The sequence below is a fragment of the Rissa tridactyla genome, chromosome 7, assembly GCF_028500815.1.
Source record: "Rissa tridactyla isolate bRisTri1 chromosome 7, bRisTri1.patW.cur.20221130, whole genome shotgun sequence".
NCBI classification, from domain to species: Eukaryota; Metazoa; Chordata; class Aves; order Charadriiformes; family Laridae; genus Rissa; species Rissa tridactyla.
Window position 1 is genome coordinate 56,135,951 of NC_071472.1, and position 21,258 is coordinate 56,157,208.

Here is a 21,258-nt window from a genome sequence, read left to right on the forward strand (position 1 = left end):
AGTGGAAGACTGGGTTAAAAATAAAAGGGAGTCCGCTGTGCCAGAGAAAGAATGAGTGGGCTTAGAGATAGGAGAGATCGCACAGGGAAGGAGCTATCTCTTTCTTTAGTGTTATTCATTTTTAATTTACATCGTTACAGTGTGTGGAAGCACCAGGTGGAAATCAGGGCCTCATTGTGCTGGGAATTGTGCACAAACATAATGATTAAAAGTTGCCAGCTCTGCAGAGGTTGAAATATCATTCCTCATCTCCACAGCATCACTAACCAGCATAATAATTGCCAAATAAGTTTTTCTGCAATTGCTCTTCCGGAATATCTGTGCCACTTGGTTTCTTGCAGAGTAGCCATGCCTGAAGGGATGAAAAAGATATATTTGCACCAGGTCCAACCTGGTAACCTTCACAGATAACAATAACTGGTCAGAGGCAGAATCTGCTCACCACATTTGCAGACACGTTCAGAAATTATTTGCTGGTGTCTCGGTTTCCCTTTCTGTAAAATGGGAATAGGAACACTGCGCTCCCAGCTCGCCATCTTCATCTAACACCCATGATCAGCGCAGGAGTCCTCTGTTAGACCCTCAGAGCGCTCTGCTGACAGCATCGCACACAAGGGTTTGTTAGGGCTGGGTGTAATGATTAGGGATTAACTGAAGAGTATATCTTCTTGTGGTTTTTTTTCTGGCCGAAAGGACTGGAGGCAGTGTTTGATTTGCTGAAGGTTCCTTTCCTTCAGTAAATTCCTAGTAAAATACTATTAATTAAATAACTGTGTAAAAACCAAAACACAATTAAACAAGGAGTTTTCAAAAACGCAAACAACCCAACCCTCAATTGCCAAAGCATAAATAGGAAGCAACACAGCAAACTGTCATCGAAAGGGTCTTCGCACGATGACCAAATCCCTTTGGGTTTCGTGACGCCTTGGCTCACTGCTCAGAGGTCAGAGAGCAGCAGGATCCACTGGCCGCATTTTTACAGCTACAGCTACAGTCGCTTTCTGGCCACGACAGATGCCAAGCGCAGGGAATCCTTCCCAGATCCCAAGAGCCAGGCCAGGTCAAACTGAGAGGAGGACGGTCCTGCTGGTTGCCCACACCTCCCCACTGAAAGACCTCCACGGAACATGCTCAGCAGCAACACCAGGACACCGCAAGGTGCAGCCTTTCTCAGGGCAAATCTTAAACCTGTCATTATTTTCATTTTTCAGCACTTCAGACGTGCAGACTTTTAGCTGTTGTGTACTATCCTGCATTCAGTAATATTGCATGAACTTTCCGCAAACTGGAAGGCAGCGGGAGAAGGGGTGCAAGGAAGGGGCTGCAAGAGAGCAGCTGTGCCAACGAAGGCTCCCCCGTCGGGCTGAGCCCGTCCTCCGTGCTCTCCCACCCCTGAGCACCAGCTCCAGCCCTTCTGGCAAAAGGAGGGACCGAAACCATTGCCATCGGCCTTTTCATGCCCCAGAGGGGACCGGTATATGTGAAAATCAGACACTTGCTCAGTTTTCTCCAGAACGCTATCACTCTGCATGGCACCCACTTGAATGCCACCGGCCCCCCTGGCTTGGGGGAGGAGCTTGTTTTGTCAAAAGAATTAAAAGTACAATATCTCGTTCTGCTGCTTTCAGGAATGTTTGGTGAATGAAAAGCAAAGAAAAGGATCCCCAAAGAGTGTGCATTTAAAAAAAAAAAACAAAAAAACCAAACAAAAAACCAAAAAAAAAACCCAAACAAGCAAGGAGATGAAAATAAACCCTCCCATGATTTTAAAAGCAGTCTTGGGACTTTTAGGGATCCCAGCTCGAATAGCAGCCGCAGGGGATCATTTACAAGTAGCATTTTTCCTAATTTCCTATTCTGCCTTTTAATACTTCCTAGGAAAGAATAGGGGCTTTGCATTACAAGCAGCTTGAAAGATTAAACCGTCAGGAACAACCTCCTGCTCCACCTGCAGCCTCACGCCGGTTATTTTGAGTTGTGGCTGGAGATTGACCCGCTGTGAGCGGGTGCGAAAGGTTACCTGGACGCTCGCCTTCGCTGCCTCTAATCCTTGGGAACGGAATTTTCCCCAGGCGTGCCTGTGTGAAATGGTCTTCCAGTCCCCTCTGCTGGTTGGAGCCGGGGGAGAGCTGCGGCACGGCGGGGCTTCCCTCGCCGGGGGAGAGCACGGGCTGCCTGGGGATGCCACCAGCCCCACCAGCTCCTCCAGAGACCAGGGAGCTTTCCCTCACCCTCATCTTCAGTGTAAGCACCCGGCACCTCTCTCGCACAGGCCAGCGCTGGGTCAGGGCACTCCCAAGCATAAATCCAGGCTGGGCAGAGAATGGATTGAGACCAGCCCTGAGGAGAAGGACCTGGGGCTTTTGTTTGATGAGAAGCTCAACATGAGCCGGCAATGTGCGCTTGCAGCCCAGAAAGTCGACTGTATCCCTCCCCCAGCAGGGCGAGGGGGGGATTCTGCCCTTCTGCTCCGCTCTGGGAGACCCCCCTGCAGCGCTGCCTCCAGCGCTGGGGCACCAACAGCAGGACACGGAGCTGTCGGAGCAGGGCCAGAGGAGGCCCCGGAGATGCTGGGAGGGCTGGAGCCCCTCTGCTGTGGGGACAGGCTGAGAGAGCTGGGGGGGTTCAGCCTGGAGAAGAGAAGGCTCCGGGGAGACCTTCCAGCCCCTTCCAGTCCCTAAAGGAAGGTGAGCCCCTGGCCCAGGGTGCCCAGAGAAGCTGTGGCTGCCCCATCCCTGGAGGGGTTCAAGGCCAGGTTGGACGGGGCTTGGAGCAACCTGGGCTGGTGGGAGGTGTCCCTGCCCAGGGCAGGGGGTGGCACTGGGTGGCCTTGAAGGTCCCTTCCAACCAAACCGCTCTATGATCATGAGAAAGGGTGAAAAAGCTACCAAATGGATAATCTCAAACCCGCCCCCGCTGCCTGTGAAAGATGAGGCATCCTTCTCCCCACAGGGAGAGCAAATAATCTCCCCACAGGGAGATTGGCTTGAAATGTTTGTTGAGTTTATGACCAAGTATCACCTGCAACTGCCTGTGGCATGTCCCCCTGCGTCCCTACGAGCCCAGCGCGGTCTGTCCCTCCTGCAGGCTGCTGGCTCACGCCCCCCACCGCCCTCAGCGCCATGACAGCCACAGCCAGAGCGATCCCTGTAGCATCTTTACCGACTTCCCCACAGCAGCCGGGATCCAGTTTGGGAGCGACCAAGGCAAAATTACCTCCAGGGGTTGCAAAACGACATTGAGGGAGAGACCGTGCCAAAAGTCCATGCTAATGCATCCCGGAGAACTGCACGGAGCCAGCAGCACAGGGCAGGGGCTGCTCGCAGTAACACGGGGCTTGGGCGCCGTTCGTGAATTCCAACCGCACGTGCCGAGTTGTGCAAATCTTCTATCAGAGAGGGGAGGTTTAGTTCCTGGGCGCAAAGAGCTGGTTTGTCAGGCTGCTGCTGAGAAGGTTGATTCTGGCCGGCTACTACCGACCGTCGCGGGCAGCGGGAAGCAGAGCTGGCACCAGGAAGCTGTTCTTGATGGCCGGCATCGCGCCAGCCAGCCTGTCTGAGGAGGAAACCCAAGTGACAACCCCGATAACAACGCCTGCTCGTGGCCGGAGACCCAGGGGCCCTGCACGGGGAGGAGAGCCCGGGGGAGCCTGCACAGAGCCCACAGCAGAGGCCCCACGCTCCAGCCCCGTTTACAGAATTACTTTGCGTGTACGAACACACACACACACCCCCCCAGTGCCAAAAACCACCGCATACCCTGTGCCCCAGGGCAAGCATGGGCACCACAAAGGGATGTAGTAGAAAAACTAAAGGTTTATTTTTTTTAATAAAATACATCCTTACAAAATAGCCATTTTTCTCCCGTGCTGAGGGACTGGGCATGGTTCTTGCCAGCTCTCCTTCCCTCCTCCTCGCCTCAGGTTGGCACTGGCCAAGGGTGCCGCTGGGGAAGGAGAGGCGGCCATGCTCTCCCCAGGGTTTGGGATGCCCCGGCACGGCCCCGGCACACCAGGCAGGGTGCAGCGGGAGCCCTGCAGCCCCCAGTGCCCCACAGCAGGGTCCCTTAGTTTAACCCACCCGCAGCATCGCAGCGTGTCCCACCAGAGGCAGGGCACCAGGCCGGCCAGACCCTGCCCTGGCTGCAGGGAGCCACACTCCCATGAGCCGGACACTGCTCCCGCTGGCCTTGGGGGTGGTGCAGGCTGTGACAGGGGATGGCGGTGGTGATTTAGGAGAGGAGGAGGAGGAAGAGGGTGCAGGTTTGCCAGTCAGTGTGGATTCTGCCAAGAGAGAGATGTGCACAGTGATTTCTGGTGTCTTGCCCCCCCACTGTCCCTCTTCAAGCAACGCTGCCATCGGAGATGCGATGTCAGTCCCACTCCTGCACCCAGTGCAGCCCCCGAACATCTGCCTGCCCTGGGAAACACCGAGCCCAGGTTAGACAGTCCAGCCCACAGCTCAGATCTCCTCCAGGCTTCCCCGGAGACCTGCTGCCTTCCCGGGGACCTTGGGGTAGCCCCGAGACCCAGAGCCCTCGCCGCTGCCAGCCGTACGCTGGGGAAACGCCACTCACCTCTCACTGCGTGTTGTCCAGCTCCTTTTCCTTCTTGTGCGACTTCGACTGGGGGTTAAAAGAGAGAAAACAATGATTCTTTTACAGACCTGCCCCTTTCCAATGCCAGGGAAAAATGTGGTTGAACAGCGATTTCTAACCCACAACGTATACACATGTTTTCAGACTAATTTGAGGGGAGCTGTTTTCGTGTCCTAGGAAAGGCCATGAAACATCCCACGGTCACGGAGATGTTCTCAGAAAGCAGAAAAGGGGATATTTTCCAGTTTGCTAGAGCACTGGTCTGCCCCTGCTTCCCTTAAAGCAATGTGAATGCTACCAGATATTGGAAGATCTGGGGATAAAGGGAGGGAATAAAGCTATTAACGGTAAGTCACGTGGAAGATCTCTGTTATTTAGGAGAGGAGATTCTTGGGTGCCAGTCTCTGACAGTCTCAAGGGCTCAGGACTCCCAGTAGCTCAGGAAGGCGCCTGGTCGCTCCTCAATATAAATGTTGTTTGTGTTACAGCATCGTTACCCACGCACACATCCACCCTCACACCCCCGCAAGGGCCTCCGCAGGGGAGGGACGTGCTATTACTTACAGGCTCCGGTTCAGCATATTTGAATTTCTTTTGCTTGTAGTAGTCCCGTCCTTGGAGAAAATGCAGCAGGAGCAGGTCGCAGAGGACAGAAGCCTTAAATTAAAGCGCAGTTAGGGTTAGGGCTGCCCTCCCAGCTCACCTCTCCCACCTTGTGCTTCCAGCTTGTTCCGCTTTGCCCTGCAAATTAGGGTCACTTCTACTTCAACCCACAACGTGGCAGCTGCTAAAGAGCGTACAGCCCATGGATGTCCATTTGTGTCAGAAGTAGCATGTTCTGGGTCCAATAACGGGCAATTAAAGTCAACAGAAATGAAGTGTTTCCACTTTAGGCATATGCAGAGCGCAACATCCTTCAGGTCATGCTGAGGTCTTTAATGACCATAACCAAACAGGATGCTCTTTTTTGTCGTGCATTAAATACTGCCCGTCACCCCCAACACCCCCTCAACACCAGCCTTAACTTGAAACTACCAAGATACCAAAACACGGCTCTGCGACGGAGGCCTGCCTTCCCCTCGCTCGGCAGGGCAGCAGCTCTCGCTAGCAGAATCCACATCAGCCAGTGGCCGGCAGGAATCTATTTTCCAGCGCTAGCGAGGCAGGAGAGCACCTCCTTTCCCCCTTTCCCCGTTGCCTGAGTGGGAACCAGTATTTCCCTGCGGCTCGGGGACACTTCCCCACGGATGCCACAAGCAAGGAGAATAATTTGAGTGTCTCCATATAGAAGCTGGAAATATCTGAACTTACCACTCCAAAAATACCAATTCCAGAGCCGATTGTGGTCATGGTCGGGATGATGTCAAACTTGCCTGCCTGAAGAAAATCGGAGAAAATAGGTGATACGTTACAATCAGCCCGAGGCGGGGGGGGGGGAAGGGGTGCCATTGCTGTATGTGGGGCTCAGCTAAAGCGCCTTGCAGCAACCCAAACCACAGCCACAGCACAGAGGGAAACAGGAGCTGGGTAAGAGCCGGTTTTAAGCTCATTGGTGAAACAAAAATATGGTAGGTAGCTTTTAGGCTGACATAAACTGAAATCACTTTGCTTCCTGTATTTTTCATTAAAAAAAAAAAAAAAGGAGGGGGGCGCAGGAGAAGTATGCCCTTTAAATACTCCCAGTGGGAACACAAGGAGCCTTCTCTCTCAGTAGGAATAGAAAAATAGAAAAATGCAAGCGTTCAGCTTTCAGAAATATCAGCAAAAGGTTTTAACTTTCCACAGTCATCCCCCCCGAGCCCATCATGATGGGTTTTTTTGGACAAAACTGCTGACCGAACTGCAGCCGATAGATGTGACCTGTGAAATGGGCTTTCCCTCCATGTTCCCTTCCCCGGCACTTCCCAAGGGCTGCTGTGAGCGGGGCAGCACCCGAGGAAAACGCTCACACTGGTTTTCCCAGCCCCTTCCTGAGGGCATGGCACTGCCACCCCGGGGATCTGAGGGTGAACCCAGCACCTGGCCACCCTTACCTTGCCATTCACCAAAATGTCGAACCGGATCCCAAACACCTTGTAGAGCGTCCTCTTGTCCATCCCGCCTTCTTTGTAGTATTTGGCGTATCTGTCCGATGGGATGGTGAGCGTTAATGGCCTGCCAGGCTGCCTAACAGCCCCCTGCAACCCAACAGCATCGAGGTCTTGGCGGGCTGCGGAGCAGGATAAAGATCTGGGGCTGGGCTGTCGTGGACCTGCTCCTGACCCTCTCCTTAACCCCCCGCAAAAGGAGCTGGGCTGTTGGCACCTCTCCCCTCTGTGCCTCAGTTTCCCTGCCTGAAAATTGGAGTTAAAGCTCCTGCTCGTGCTGATACCTGATGTCCCCAAGTGCTGTGTGACAGGATTAGTGCAGCACTGGTGGGAGCGTCGCACAGAGCAGCAGTTAGAGCAGCAGCTCGTGCCAAAATGTCACGCTGTGGCTGAACGCTTTGAAGCGTGGGAACACGCGAGATGGCCATGCACCATCTCCAGACTTTGAAGGGGCTTCCCGAGAGCCCAGCTGAGCGGGAGAGTCTGCAAGGGGGAGGACATGTACAGGGAACGGCAACGGGGTAATTTTGAGGTCAAAGGATGGGTTATCACTTTTCTCATGCCATGCTGAAGAGAGCACTGCTGTCTGGCACTGCAAAGGTAGCGAGTATTTTGGAGAACAGTCCCTGATCTTTCACCGTCCCTTGAGTGCTGTGGGATCCTGAAAGATGTCACCTCTGAATTCTGCCTGGAGAATTAACAGGGGTCTCCTTACCTGAAGTTGAAGCCCGGTGAAACGTTACTGTCGTCATTGTAAAGGCCGTGGAACTGGTAAATGGGTTTGCAGTAGCGGACGGGCCAGTCGAGGTCGCAGTTCCAGTCTATGGTGATGCCCACCACTCCGCCCTGCAGCCGAGAGGGGAGTCACGAGGTTGCCCCTGCTTGGACCTGGCCCGCACGGAGAAACGCTTTCCCTCCTCATACGTGGCCTTTCTCGATGCTATGAGGTGTCCTGGCTCTCCAGGGTACATGGACTCCACCGCTGCCTCAGCCCCCCTGCACAGCCTCGGCTTTGTGCCCGATACATCACCCCACGCGGACGTGCTCGCTGCTGCTCTAAGTGCTGGATACACAGCTAAATTCATGCCCTCTTGTTCCGGATCAGCACCCCATGCCCAAGGTATGGTCCTGAGAAACAGGACTTGTTTCTTGACTTCGCTTAGCTAATTTTGCCCATGAGATTCGCCTTTCCTGTGGCTTAACCCTGCCATCAAACCATTAACGTCACAGGGAAAATCAAAGGCAATTTAAGACGGTCATAGAGGACAGTGAAACGAACCCATGAAGATCAGAAGCAAACCTCCTCTAAGAGAAGTGGCCACCTGCTAGGAAATGAAGCGGTCCCTCTTGAGCTCATCTTTTAGCACCTTTAATATACGCAAGCCTCTGATTTAATTTAATGCCTGGTTAAGGCTCTGCAGTGCAGCAGTGGCGGATACTCTTGCACACCACCCTGGGAAGCGAAGGGCAAGGCTGCATCTCTCAGCCGGGGGAAGAGGCTGCATTTTGCATTGTGCAGTGACCAACGTTTGACCGTCCGGCCAAGGTTTCCGAGCTCAATCGGACGGGATTTGGCCACACAGCACTAGTTATTCACTGCACAAATTAAGACAAACGGAACCCTGGATTTACTTCCAGCAGGTCAAATCTTGTCAATCTTACAGGGGAGTTTCCAAGAAAGGCTTAACTATTAGCCCATGTCCAAGGGGATTCATAATCTTTAAGAGCTAATTCTGACACTGCCTTGCGAGTCCTTGAGAAAACAGATCCCTCATGTCTCAACAGCCTGGGGCTGATTGCTCTGTCGGTGTCCCCCTCCCCAGGTCAGCAAGAAACGTTTGAAATTTAAGTACCTTAACAGCCAACATGGTAAAATTCTGACCGGATTCCTTCACTATGTATCCCAGGTCAAACACAGGGCACAAGGAATCGGTGACTTTGTGATAGGTGCATTTCTTCAGGTACTGTTTGGTAACGCTCTCAACCAGGTTGCGCCTGTGAATGAAAAGCGAGGGAGAAAGAGTCTGAATAACCCAAAACTTTTTGTGGGAAAGGACCTCTGGAGGTCCCTGGACCAACCTATTGCTCAAAGCCGGGTCATGTCAAAGCTCAGGGCCTCGTCCTCCTCCCCGACATGCTCATCAGGCCCCACACATGGAGACCGGGCCCCTTGCCCCAGCCATGCCTGGTTTCTCCCACCCCATCAGCAACTCATTTCCCCAGAACCTTCTCCTACAGAGAAAGCCTCTCTGCTGTTTTCTTTCCTGCAAGTGTTCTCCACCTCTGCTTTGGGTCTGATGCTGTGCCCGCTGCCCAAACCCAGCACACGTCTGCCTGTCCTCACCTCTTCTAGCAGCCCCCTCTCTCCATTCCTCGGCTTTGCAAACCCCCCCGTGGCCTCCACCATCCCACCCAGCTGCCTCTACCCTTCGCACGTCAGCTCATCCACGGGCTCTGCCATGCAATCCTCCGTGCACCAACAGTTTTCATCTAGGAAAGCTCACGGACAGTGCATCCCACAGCTTTTACGTTTAGCTGGATTTTGCTTTCTCCTCCAGAAAGGGTGAAAACGAAAGGACAACGTCTTGCCTTCCACCCCGCTCTGCTCTTTTGCCTAAAAATAGTCTTTCTGTGAAGCCTCCCCGACACAGATGGTTTTGTAAGACTTGCGCCTTGCTCAACCCCGTCCCATCGTTTATGTCAGCAGTTAGTCAGCGGCAGTGATCAAAGGCAGGAAGTTTCCCCATGACCCCATGGCTGCGTCTCAGCCCCTGCGACGGCAGCCAGCCCGGCCGCCCTCACCTCCAGGACCTGCGCTGCCCCACCGTGTCCCCTCGCTCAGGTTGTCACCTCTCCTCGCTGCCAGTGGGGGATCCCCTCTCCCAGCCACCTCTCGGGGTGCGGCGTGAGGTCGGCTCGAGACTTTGCCAGGGCATTTAACCTTGGCTACAGCGCAGGGGCGCGATGGGCTTAGAGAGGAGAAGCCGCCGTCTATCAGCACGAATAGCTTCTGTTAATTTGTTCCAAATCAGATACATAATCGGTGTCATCACAAACCCTCTTATGTGTGCACCTTCAGCCGGCGGCACTGCTTCTGCCTGGAGGGGGCTGCCCCTATAACCCATTGCAGAAACAGGTGGGAACCGTGATGTTAAGAGGGGCTTCTGCTCATTTTTGGGCACCAGGCTTGTCCCGGCTGCTCGTACCCCACTGTGCCATGTAGTATTTTACTGTTATCTTCAGGGTGGAAAAAGGAAAGGAAAAATGAAGAATCAGAGAAACTGTATTTTCGTGTGCACCGTGCGAGGGTAACTCAGGAGACATTAACTCCAGAGAATTTCTCTCCTGTAACCAGAGCTACCAGCTGAGGTGGGACAGATCTGGGGGGGGAATGCCTCAGTTCCTGTCAGCTAACCTGGGGATCAGCGCAGCAGTTAGCGTAGTCCTGGGCTCGCTGGTGAGGGACGGCATCCTCTACATCAAGCATCCAGGTACACACACGGTTTCCCCTGAGGGACACGGCTGGGGGAACCGAGCAGAATCCATCCCCCCCCGGGACCTCCCCTTACCTGGACACCTTGAACCTGGGGAAGGTGATGCTGTTCTTGATGAACATGGTGAACTTCTCCGCTTCTGACAGCAGGGCAGGGCTGAAAAACACAAGCGTTGACACGCGTCCATCACTCAGCCCTCCGGCCTCCAGGGCAAGCCCCATTTGGTGGAGGTTCGTCCAAACTGGGATGAGCAGGAGCCAGAAAAACTGGTGATCTCATCCCTTCCCTTTCTAAGTGAAAGATGCCAACAAGGTTGAGAAAAGCCCCAGGGAAGGATGGAAGTGCCTGTTAGGGGACAGAGAAGGAGTTAGGTGCTGGGATTTCAGTTAAGAAACCCTAAAAGCACAGTGAGGTGGCTGGAAGAGAGCTCAAGGACCTGCATGCTTCCTTGGGCTCCTTGGTGGACCCATATCAGGGGTGGAAAAGGGGGCAACAACATCATTCTTACCTGGGAACATGGTCATCAACTTCAACGGGGCACCAGCCAAAGATCTCGCAGGTCTTCACAGAGCTGTTGAAATGCACACACTTGCCCGTCATGAGCCCTGTGGGGAGGAGAGAAGGATGCTCGCACCCCTGGATACTGGGAAATCCCAGCCTCACACTGGGACAGATGGGATCTGGTTGGAGCTTCAGCCCCACCATAGACATCCGAGGCACAAAATACTCAGGGCTTTGGTGCCCCTTTAGAAAAAGGGGAATTGACTGTGGCCTCTCAGCGGTTTCTCTTGCACTGTTGTACAGGGGAGCAGCTGGGCATTTTTCTCGCTAAAAACACACCTCAGAAAAAGTCCGAGCTGAGAGAAGGATAGCAGCTCGGGGGAAATGGTTTAGTCTTGATTAACCTTTTGTTGGCAGAGCTGTTTACAGCTCAGATACCTTTCAGAAGAGGAAAGCAGGACCAGCCCAGGTGGGACCTCACCGGCTTTCCCCAAACCCCACGGGCTGCTGGTCCGGAGCAGGTCCCCTGCCAGACTCCCCAGCCACTCGGCTTCACCGGAGTACGCTGTGCTCGGCGTGTCTCACCAGAAACGCCGGTGCCGGAGCCTCGGGGCCGCGTGCCGTACCTTGTCCTTGGCGGCTGTATTTCCCTTTGCTGCAGTCGGAGTCCCGTGAGCAGGGCCCGGCGTCCGGCAGCTGTTTGGAGAAAGCAGGCAGCCGCCTCTCAGCATCTCACCCTGCGCTTCCCGTCCCTCTGTCCCTCCTGCCTCCCCAGGCAGCCTTTTCCTTGTGGGAAACGCCACCCGGCTGCAGCCAGCACCTCGTCTGTGCACCACTCCCCAACCAAGGAGGTCCAGATTAAGCAGGAAAAAGGGGCAATTTCTTTTTTAAATCCTGGGCAGAAGCTTTTATTTAAGCCTCCAGTCTGCTCTGCTTGATCATCTCAAAGGGAAGAAAATTTAAATAGATGCTGGCCGTTTTTCAGCAGAATAAAAGCCTCCACATAGCGCTCGCCAGCCAGGAACGATACTATGGGGCCAGGCTCAGGCTTTTACTAAACCCCTCAGTGTCAGGAAAACTCCTTCCCCAGTGCCACCACCACAACCCCCTACATTACAGAAGCTGAGGCCGCTGAAGGAAGCCAGTGCGTTTACCTCTGGGCAGGTTCCTTGTTTCTGTCCAGGGGTGACAATGAAGTTGGTCATCACCACGAACGAGCTGTCCCCCTGTGGAGACACAGCCAACGAGCTCACAGCCGGCACGGCGTTTTCTGATGGAGTCTCCGTGAGGAGCCTCTCCCTGGGGCAAGGGGTAGGACACCCAAACCACCAGGACACGTCCAGGCAGACAGGACTTTTCTCCCTAACCTTGGGTCCTCCACCCTCCTCCATCGCAGCTCGGGAAGCTGGTGGTGGCCCTGGGGAGCTGCAGTGCCACCAGCCCCAGGGACAGTAGAGGACCCCTCTTGCTGCCCAAGATCGTCTGGAGGCACTGGAGGAGCCTTGATCTTTTTGGAGGCAGCCTCAAAGATACGCCATCAATCATGGTGGGACCCAAGCACCAAATGCTCCTCAGGGGTGATATGTGGGCAGAGGTTTGTGGTGGGAACAATCTGCTTTCCACCACAGGGACACCATGCATGGTTAGCCCATGGAAAGCCTACACTGAGGAGCCCATCTGCGCCTCGGCACGTGGGGAAAAGCAGCTGTCAGGACAAAAGCAACCCCCCCCAACCCACCCTGCCTCCTTACCTGGGCTGGGAAAACATAATCCACCACATCCCAGATGTGAGGGCCCATGACACTCTCGTTGGTCAGTGTCAAGCCTTTCAGCTTCACTGAGACCGAGCTGACGATGCTGTCCTGAGACTGGTAGCCCTTCTCATAGAGGAAAACCCACCTGGATAGGGAAAGACGGTGGGGTGAGCGTGGCCACCGGCATTTATCTGCAGGAGGCCGAAGACCCAGCACATCACTGTGGACTGGGGCTTCTTCTACCAAGTCTCACCTGGGGGTTTATTTGCCAAATTCCCTCCAGCTGGATGAGGGATGTGTTGCTGAGCTCTCCCACCTTTTGCCTGAGGCAAGCGGTAGCTGCAGGACCTGACTTTCCCAGTGGGACGATTTATTTTGGGGACTGGGACACATTTTATGGTTGAGGGTGTGTGAAGGCTGGTGGAGCAGGGTTGCCATCGTCCAGTTGCGATTAAAGCCTATGGTGGGTTTGCAGCTTGCTGGGCTCGGTGACCCACCTGGACCCTCCTGATCCACGTCGTAGGCACTCTCCAAAAATCAGTGCCTCCAGGGCCAAGACAGGGATAAGTCTGGACACAGCTCATGTCCAGGGCCACCGTTCCCCATCCAGCAAAGGCAACCACGGAGTCATGGCCCTGGGTGCAAGTGGGCTGTGGGAGCAGGGTTGGGGACACTGCTGTGGCCAGCACGGGGCTGTCCCTGTGTTTCCCAGCCCATCGCTCAGCCATTAGGGCCGGCTCCTGACACTATTTAACCTATAGCATAAACAAGCTGCCGCTGGATTGACTCTGACTCAGGGAGGCTATAAACATGGGCAAGCAACCATTTCGGGTAGCGCTCCTGGCGGCGCGGACCGTTCCCGGCGCTAAAAAAGGAGTGATCTGGTCTTTGTCCCCGCCGCCACGGGCACCGGTCCCGCTGGCCGCGACAGAGGCAGCGTGTTCCCCATGGGACAGCCCGTGACACCCGCCCGGCGTGCCAGCCCGTCCGCGGGCACCTGACCGATGGGTGTGGGGGAAAATGGGGCAACCCCAGGTGCTGCCCAGGGATCTGCCCTACCTCTTGGATGCCGGACCTCTTGGGGACAGCGCTTGTTGGCTTGCAGCCCCATCAGCATCCCGGGAGAGGGGGTGAGGGGACCTCAGGGGTGGCATCTGCTCCAGTACCTGGGGATGGGAGCACCGCTGCCACCCCAGCTGGGACCCCCAGCTCCAACTCCTCCAAGGCAGAGGGCCACACTGGGTTACACTGGTTACACTGGTTAGCTTCCCCGATGCCCTCGAGGCTGCGGGCTGGGCAGAACCATGGTGCAGTGTTTCCCTAAATCTGCCTCCAGCGCAGCCTCTGCCGCTGCCACCTCATCCCTCCCTGGCAGAGGTGGCTGCGGTCACCCCACTGTGACACAGCCTCCCCAGGGCAGGGCAGGATGAGGCCCCGACCCCGCCGCCGAGCCGTGGTCACGGCAAACAAGGTGTCATTTCCCCATTGTGTTGTAAATGCCGCATCAAGCCCTGCCCAGGTGGTGAAAGTCCCCTGGTGTCACTTCCCGATGTGGCAGAGTCACCAAGCCCTCTTCCCTCGCCGGCTGCATCCTGTGGCTCAGCCCGCAGCCTCCTCGCGTGCGAGGTTTTCGGGAAACGAAAGCCAGAAAGCGATGTCCAGCCGGGGAGCTCCTGGCATCGCCTGGCCAGCAGCGATAACACCTTATCTCAGCGTATGAGCAGAGAGAAGAGCTGCTCCCCAAGGGTAACGCCAGAGCTCTCGGCGGGGTCAGCCCCAGGTCCCTCCTCTGCGCTGGTGGCACTGTCACGCATCCCTCCGGCACCGCCATGCATCGGCACACATCCCCACGAGCATCCCAAGGGGAACCAAAGCCGGGGTATTTGTAAATAAATAAATATCTGCCTGCCACACTTGCTTTCAGAGAAGAGAAAATCTCAAGCATCGCGGCTCGGCGCAGGCAGGGAACCGGCGGCAGCGTGCAGGCAGCGAGGGGATGCCAATGGCCGGTGGGGCTACGGGCAGCCGCGCTCACAGCCCGACCCCACCAAAACCGCAAAAACTTAGGAATTAACAGCAACTTTGTGCCAACCTGCTCCCCTCTGCCCCTGCCCCTGGCTGTCACCCCCAAGCTGGTGCTCTTTGTGCCCCCTCCCGGCTGCCCGTCCCGTTTTAGCTGGGTTGCTTAAGCCACATTTCCTTAGGAAGCCGCGCTTTGAGCAACCACCTCTGCCGGTTCCCCATCCGCAGGAGCTGCCCCGGCCGGGTTTGCTGGAGCCCGGGGGCTTCACGGCCTCAGCCCTTAGGAGAAACACCACTGCTCCCAGTAACACCAGTCCGGGCCAGTGCAAAACCCTTCGCAATGCAGCAGCCTTGAGACCTTGGCTCAGCAGCAGTTTGGGATGAAGATCACCCTTGTGAGCCAAAGCGCCGGTGAGCAGGGTGGGAGCCACGCGGGGGGTCCCACGACAATCCCCTGGGAAGCTTTTCCCCCTTTCCAGGGCATCTGGGCTAAAAGCCGGGATGGGCATCGCTGCTCCCCGCAGCTACTCACGTGCAGTGAGCCCTGGGGGCTGCTGCCTCTCCTTTGGGCTGCACTAGGTGCCCTGCACCCCCAAAATACCCAATTTTTTTCCAGTTCGTGGCCAGACACGCCCTCTCCCTGCCAACCTCCTTCCCGATGGAAGCGTGCTGCTTTCTCTCTCTTGAGGGCTGAGCCCACAGCAGCCATAGGGACACACCAAAGATTTTTTTGTCACTGTTATCGACGGTCACATCCCATAGCACAGCACATCGTCCCACGCCGAGGGGACAGGGACCGAATGGCCGTGGCAGGAGCAGCAGTCCCAGGGCACCCAAGGACACGCATCCCGAGCCCGCCTGCTCCGCTCCCTGCCTTTTTAAGCAGCTGCTCTTGCACCGCGGCTGCTCTGGGAGCTGCCTCCCAAAAGAAAAGCAAAGCAGGGATTTGGAGCCAGGCTCCATCCCGGCCCCAGCCGCTGGGCTGGCTCTGCCTCCCCAGCAGAGCGGCGGACGGGGAGATTTATGGCCCTGTCTCGAGCCGCTTGGGTCTCACAAATCACCGCACTGGCCCCAGCTGCCTCTTCATTAATGTAAATGCAAATAAAAATAACAACAGATTCTCAGGCCACCGTCCAGCAGCTCGAGCGGGGTTTGGAAGCGTCTCGGCGAGGAGCCAGGGCCCCGGCGCGCGGAGCGGGGCTGGGCAGGGATGAGCCTCGAGCCGCACAGGCAGCAGCTTCTGGGGAGGACACGGGGACGGCGTGGCTGTCTAGAAGACCCACGGTGGGACACTGGGCAGCAGAGGAATAGCCACAGCCAGGGAATGGGATGCCATGAGCAATAACCCCCCCACAAATTGGGATACAGGATGTATGAGCCCCTTTGTCTCTGTTGCATTTTAACCTGGTGGCAAAGCATTAACTCGGTGGAAAGCAGGCGCCGGGGAGCCTTACCCGATGATGTACGCCAGGACGATGAGCTGGATCAGCCGGAAGGTCAGTCCCACCTTCTTGTTCCTCACCAGCACCATCCTGGGGGTGTCATACTCGAAGAGGAAGGAGGACACCTTCTCCATGCACTTCTGCCCCATGGCTGCGCCAGGGCTGTGCCGCAGCCTCCCGCCGCTCGCCAGCTGTGCCGTGGGTCGGGCCGTGCCCGCCTCCGCTCCAGCAACTCCTCTGTTTGCAGAGAGGAGGGAGGGGGAAAAATTAATAATAAAAATGCTATCTGCGTTGCTCTGTGCACATCTGGGCTGTCGGGTTTCCTCCTCTGCGCGGGGACGGGGTTTCCTCTTCCTATAAGCCCTGGGCTGGGAGCAGACGGTGCCCTACATGGTCCGGGGGTGGGACGGGGTGCGGGAGGGTGCAGGGCCACCCCGCTGCCGAGCCCACGTGCCACCGGCACAGAGCCGCCCACCCGTGGGGGATGCACCCTCGCCTGGGCAGGGGCCCTCCCCGGGGACAGAGAGGCTGCGGGAGCCACTTGGGACCAGCAGGGACCACGAGGCATCCCTGTGGGCAACAGTGGGATGGAGGAGATGGTGGGGGCCCCAGGAGAGGATTTTCGGAACTGGGGTTAGGGTATCATCTTTTGTGCCCCAACAGCCACCTCAGGCTGCGGGTCTCCCGTTTCTGTCCCCAACCCACGTCCTGCTCTGTCCCCCCAAAAGCTGCCCCAGGGAAAAGGGTCAGGAAAGGGGAGGTTGGGGGCACCGAAGCCCCAGCCCAGCCACTCGGAGCCGACCCACAGGGCAGCCGGGCGCCCGGCTTGGCCCCCTCCCGCCGTGAGGCCGCCCAGCTGGGGCTTGGCTGGTTCCCAGCGCTTGCACGGGGCCGGGCTGGGCGCGTTTTGAAGCATTTTCAGCATTTCCAGCATTTCCTGAAAGGCACGGCCGTGAGCGCTAGCCTGGGTCACAGCGAGGGATGCTCGGCCGGGTGGCGCAGGCACCGCTTAAAGTGAAGATCACTGAGAAAGGGGCTGGATTTGTACGTGCCAGACTGAAATTTGGGGGACAGTATCATTGCAGTGGGAAGCTTTAGTGGGGGTTTTGTCTCCCCCGCTGGGGAAAGCGCAGAGGCTGTGGATGGGGAACCCTGTACCCACACTGCGTCCCACCAGGAAACCCCCAGGGCACAGCCCCACGGGGGTGAGCTCTTTGCTGGGGAGCACTGGGGCTGAGCAGGATTGTTTCTGGGGGAAACAGATGATATTTCCCCAAAAAACCCACATCTCGTCAGGTTCAGGACTCCCTGCCAGGATGGGCTCCATCCCATGAGCCCCAGTTCATCCGCAGCCTCCCGTGACCTTGAAGGAGGCGCTGGCTGCCCAAGGCCACTGAGGCTGGACAAGGTCCCTCTCTGCAGGGGAAGATGTTTTTGGAAAGATGGAAAAGTTTAACCTGCTGGGATAAATCTTTCCTTTCTGGAACATTTCTTTTAACATCATCACCTTTCATCTGCAGTTGCCCATCACTTGGCATCGTGTTGACCTGTCAACTCAGTACTTTACAGACCTGACAACCGCGAACCGAGTGGAACAAATTGATTATCTTTGCTGGGCAATAGGGAAAACAGGGGAAAAAAAGCAGATGAACTGCTTATCCAAATCGTTTGGGCATACCACGGACCTTGGGAATCAAAATCAGATGATCCCACGTTACAAGTGACACGACACCATCCCAACGCCCCAGTCCTCAGCAACATGGAAAGCTGTCAGCCGGGGAGCTAAAAGCAAATACAAAATGCTGATGCTAATCATATAAGATTGAAGGCTGATACCGCTATTAAGCAGAGCAGACAAACCTTATAAGCTTAGATATCTGTCAGGAGAGAGGCAAATAACTTACTGTATGAAACGAGGCCTTTTAGGGAAGGCTGCTCACCCTTGCCAAAGCCATGGGGATAATGAAAATAGGACAGCTAAATTTAACAGCAAAATGACTTGTAAAAGAGTCACTTCTAACCTTCTCTCTGGTACTTGGAAGTCAATAAAATGGTTATAGCATGGCTTTAGCTAAAATACTTTCCATTGGGAGATAATATGCATCTCCCATTTTAGTATCTCTTGGAGCCACGTTGCAGATGGCGAGTGGGGCTGGACCCCGTGGATGCGGCCGGGGTGATGCAGGGAGCGGGGGACCCCAGCATGGGACCATCCATGGGGCCTGGGTCTCCTCCTGCCGCGTCCAGGCTGCCAGCAGCACCCAGCACGGGCGCCCTCTTGGCCATGACATCTAATTGTTCAGAAAAAGTCATAGCCTAAAGCTTCACGGGCTGTCACGCCACTGTCACTCACAGCTTTCCCATGCGCGTGCCATCCCTTGGCTTGCCACTCTTTAAATTACTTTATGATAGGGAATTTAGTAGGTCTGGGGTGGCATCGCTAAGCTACCTGCCCCACAACAGGGAGGTGGGTGTGCGAGCGGTGCCAGCTGGCCGGCGTGGCCGCCTGCCCGCCGGGGCCGCATCCCGCACACCCCTGTTTGCAGCGATGCTTCTCCTGGTGATAACCTGCGGGAGCTGCCGACACACCTCCCCGCCTCTGCCAGGTGGCTGTCCCGGGGAAGGGCTCTGCTCGGGCTGCCGAGCTGTTAAATTACCTGCCCAGAGAGGGCGGCTGCCTGCCGGGAGATGCTGAGTTCATGGGGCTGGGGTGCTTTCTGCCGCGGCTCCGGAGCTGGGCTGTCCTGATGCGAGGTCAGGGTTTGCTTTCTGTTTGCGACAATCTGCTGTGATGATATACTACTGTAATGCCTAAATGAAAAATAAAAATAAATTAGTGGAAAGAGGGTTTTATAAGCCTACTGCGTAAGGTGCAGCCCAGAGGGGTGCCCACGACCCGCTGCACAGCAGCCATGGCCTTGGGGTTGTTCTTATCTTGGGCTCCTGCAGACTCAAACTCATACGATGCTGTCGATACGCTCACAGTCATTTCCTCCAAACAACTTCTGCGTCTCTCAGCCACTCTCAAGCCGAGCGGGTGGGAGGCCCGGGGGTGCTCTGCCGGGGTGACGAGGCGCAAGGGCTGCGGATGCCGCTGGAGGAGCGGCGGCGGCTTGAGCTCAGCTGCAGCCGGTCCTGGGCACCGAGGCCGGGGTGGCCCTGGGCACAGAAAGTGCTGAGCTGGGCTTGACCCCAGCAGCACGCAAACGTGGGACCAAGCAGCACAGGAGCAGGACAGCACGGGGACACAGAGGGCAAAACCAGGGAAAGAGAAGGAAAATGAGCCCATCTAGCTCCACTGCCCACGGGAGGTGGAAATGGAAGTAGCAAATGCAGCAGTAAAGTCCCTGGGTTAGTGTTTGGGGATGCAAAGCCCCAGCAGCAGATTGCCCAAATGCTCTCCTGGCTCATTGCCCGGTCCCCAACACCAGGCTTGGCCTCATCCAGCATCTCCTTCAGCTCCAGCTGGGTCAGACGCCGGGGGCATCGAGGGCTGGTGACCCACCGACGGCATCCCCAGCAGCGCTGCCATGGGCTTAGCACCGGACCGAGTCCGTGGCTGTGAAAGCAACTCCTTCCCCTAGCCATTAAACAAACTCAACCTCTGCTTGGGGCTGTCAAGAGAAAAATGCAAAAAATGGTATTTTTAAGGGAGACATTTGGAAACGTGAATGCATCCTTTCTTCGAGCTGGGACACGGGCCTGGAGGATGGAGAAGCTGCTGGGGCATAAAGAGGGGGCTCTGAAAGCCTTTGTACGGGGCTTGAGCCCACCCACACCCAGGAAGGCAACGTTGTGGTAGGCATAAGAGCTACCAGGTCTTTCCAGGCTCTCAGACATTGCTTTTCCAAAAACTTCTCGGGGGAAAAAAAATATAAATAATAGATGAAGCTCATTACACAATCCAGACTCACACTTGGCAGCTTTCAGCATGGAGCTCTGAATTTCAGCACAAAAATGCGCGGCACGCTGCAAATCTGGGGATGGGGAGGAATAACACAGTGGCAAGTACATTTAAAATATGACGGCGTGTGAAAAGGGGACCTGCGGTGGCCGAAGTTGCCAGGAAGAGCCCCTGCAAGTTGGCTGTCCTCAGAAATTTTGGCCACCACGGACCCCTTTGTCCCCTACCAGCCAGAGGAGATGCTCACGCCACCCCGCTGGCCGTAGGAAGGGTGGGGGTGGTGGAAAAAAAATTGGCAGATGAGAGCAAGCAAGGTCCTACGAAACGGCATGTTCAGTTTTCTTTCCAATTTTAAACTTGTCCTTGACCTCTCTTCGCCCCTTCCCAGCAGGGCTGGCTCCGCTCCGTGCCCGTCCCGCGCTGCGACGCCCCGGCGCAGACAGATGTTTTTGGTGGTACTCGCCCCACAGAAGCGGCATTTCCATCCCCGGTTGCTGCGGCAACACGTCGCCCTGGAAATACCTCGGCGCTGGTTTAGCCAACGCCAAAGCAAACACAGGAACCCGAGCGGCCGGGGGTACCGAAGGGCCTCAGTGCCCCTGTGCCCATCGCAGCCGCTGGGAGCGTGGCACGCACACCCCCTGGGGCGGCCCAATGCTTGCCATGGGGTGCAGGGACCCTCAGCGTTTTTTTGGGGGCGGTAAGACCTGTTTTCTCAATCATGCCTCTGAAAGACACGCACAGCCCCAGAGCGGTGATGGTCCCCAGTGGTCCAGGGACCGATGCAACATCAGGTGGGGAATTTGGGGGGTTTTCTTTGCCTTCACCGCTATGTGCTGACACAGCGCTGCATCCTCGGGGGTGGCTGCTACAGGGGACTGGCTTGAGGGTCACCTCCAGCCACGGCGGTGGTGGCCCTCCTGTGCAATGCTGGAGGACCAGTTCTCCAGAGGAGACCTCCAGAGCAGGCCAAGCAATGGCCCCTTCCAAAAATCAATGTTTGCCTGGGTGTCTCATGTCCCCTTTGGGCTACAAAGGTTTTGGGTTACCCTGTGCAGCACCCTTCTCCTGCCTGGAGCATTGGGAAGGCACACGTGGAGCCACATCCCAGCACAGCCACACCACGGGCGGATCTCACCGTAAACCCAGACTGGCTCCGTAACACGACATGCAGCTGCGTCTGAATTTTCCGCTCTCCATATGACCATGGGCAGACCTCCGGGTGATGCGGAGATGGAAACGCACGGTCCCGAGGCCCTGTGCCGCCCCCAGAGGAAGCCAAGCTATTTAATTATTATTTATTTAACAATTATTTCTTGTGGAGGTTATTACAGGGCTTATTTAAACCTCCTCTCTCAGCTGGGGGAGATAAGGTGAGGACTATTCTGGATGCAGTCAAAATTAGCACTGTTATTTGTATTCTTGTGCCCCGAGAGCGAATTAGCTGGTACTTTAAAA

At 56.0% G+C, this 21,258-nt stretch overlaps 1 protein-coding gene across 2 annotated transcripts; it reads right to left on the reverse strand.

Moving 5' to 3' along the window:
* Positions 1–3,216: 3,216 nt before the first annotated feature.
* Positions 3,217–18,781, reverse strand: P2RX1 (purinergic receptor P2X 1). 2 transcript variants are annotated; one of them, XM_054210099.1, is made up of 14 exons: positions 18,554–18,781; positions 15,909–16,133; positions 12,430–12,577; positions 11,833–11,904; positions 11,305–11,374; positions 10,686–10,782; positions 10,253–10,333; positions 8,537–8,678; positions 7,399–7,529; positions 6,630–6,720; positions 5,908–5,973; positions 5,161–5,253; positions 4,576–4,623; positions 3,217–3,555 (listed from the first exon to the last, which is right to left on the reverse strand). In XM_054210099.1, the coding sequence occupies exons 1-13, from the start codon at positions 18,595–18,597 to the stop codon at positions 4,579–4,581; spliced, it is 1,305 nt and encodes a 434-aa protein (XP_054066074.1). In that variant the 5' UTR covers positions 18,598–18,781; the 3' UTR covers positions 3,217–3,555; positions 4,576–4,578. The 2 variants fall into 2 exon arrangements, with proteins under 2 accessions (XP_054066074.1, XP_054066073.1); XM_054210098.1 differs by lacking the exon at positions 3,217–3,555 and adding an exon at positions 3,808–4,282 and having other exon boundaries at positions 18,554–18,778.
* Between the last annotated feature and the right edge of the window lie 2,477 nt (positions 18,782–21,258).

Excerpts from the sequence above, each read along its gene's own strand:
- P2RX1 (XM_054210099.1), bottom strand. The coding sequence starts at position 18,597 with ATGAACTCAGCATCTCCCGGCAGGCAGCCGCCCTCTCTGGGCAG. Across the intron at positions 11,905-12,429 it reads ATTATGTTTTCCCAGCCCAG|GGGGACAGCTCGTTCGTGGT; the intron begins GTAAGGAGGCAG and ends GTGTCTCCACAG. Across the intron at positions 6,721-7,398 it reads TCACCGGGCTTCAACTTCAG|ATACGCCAAATACTACAAAG; the intron begins GTAAGGAGACCC and ends CCCATCGGACAG.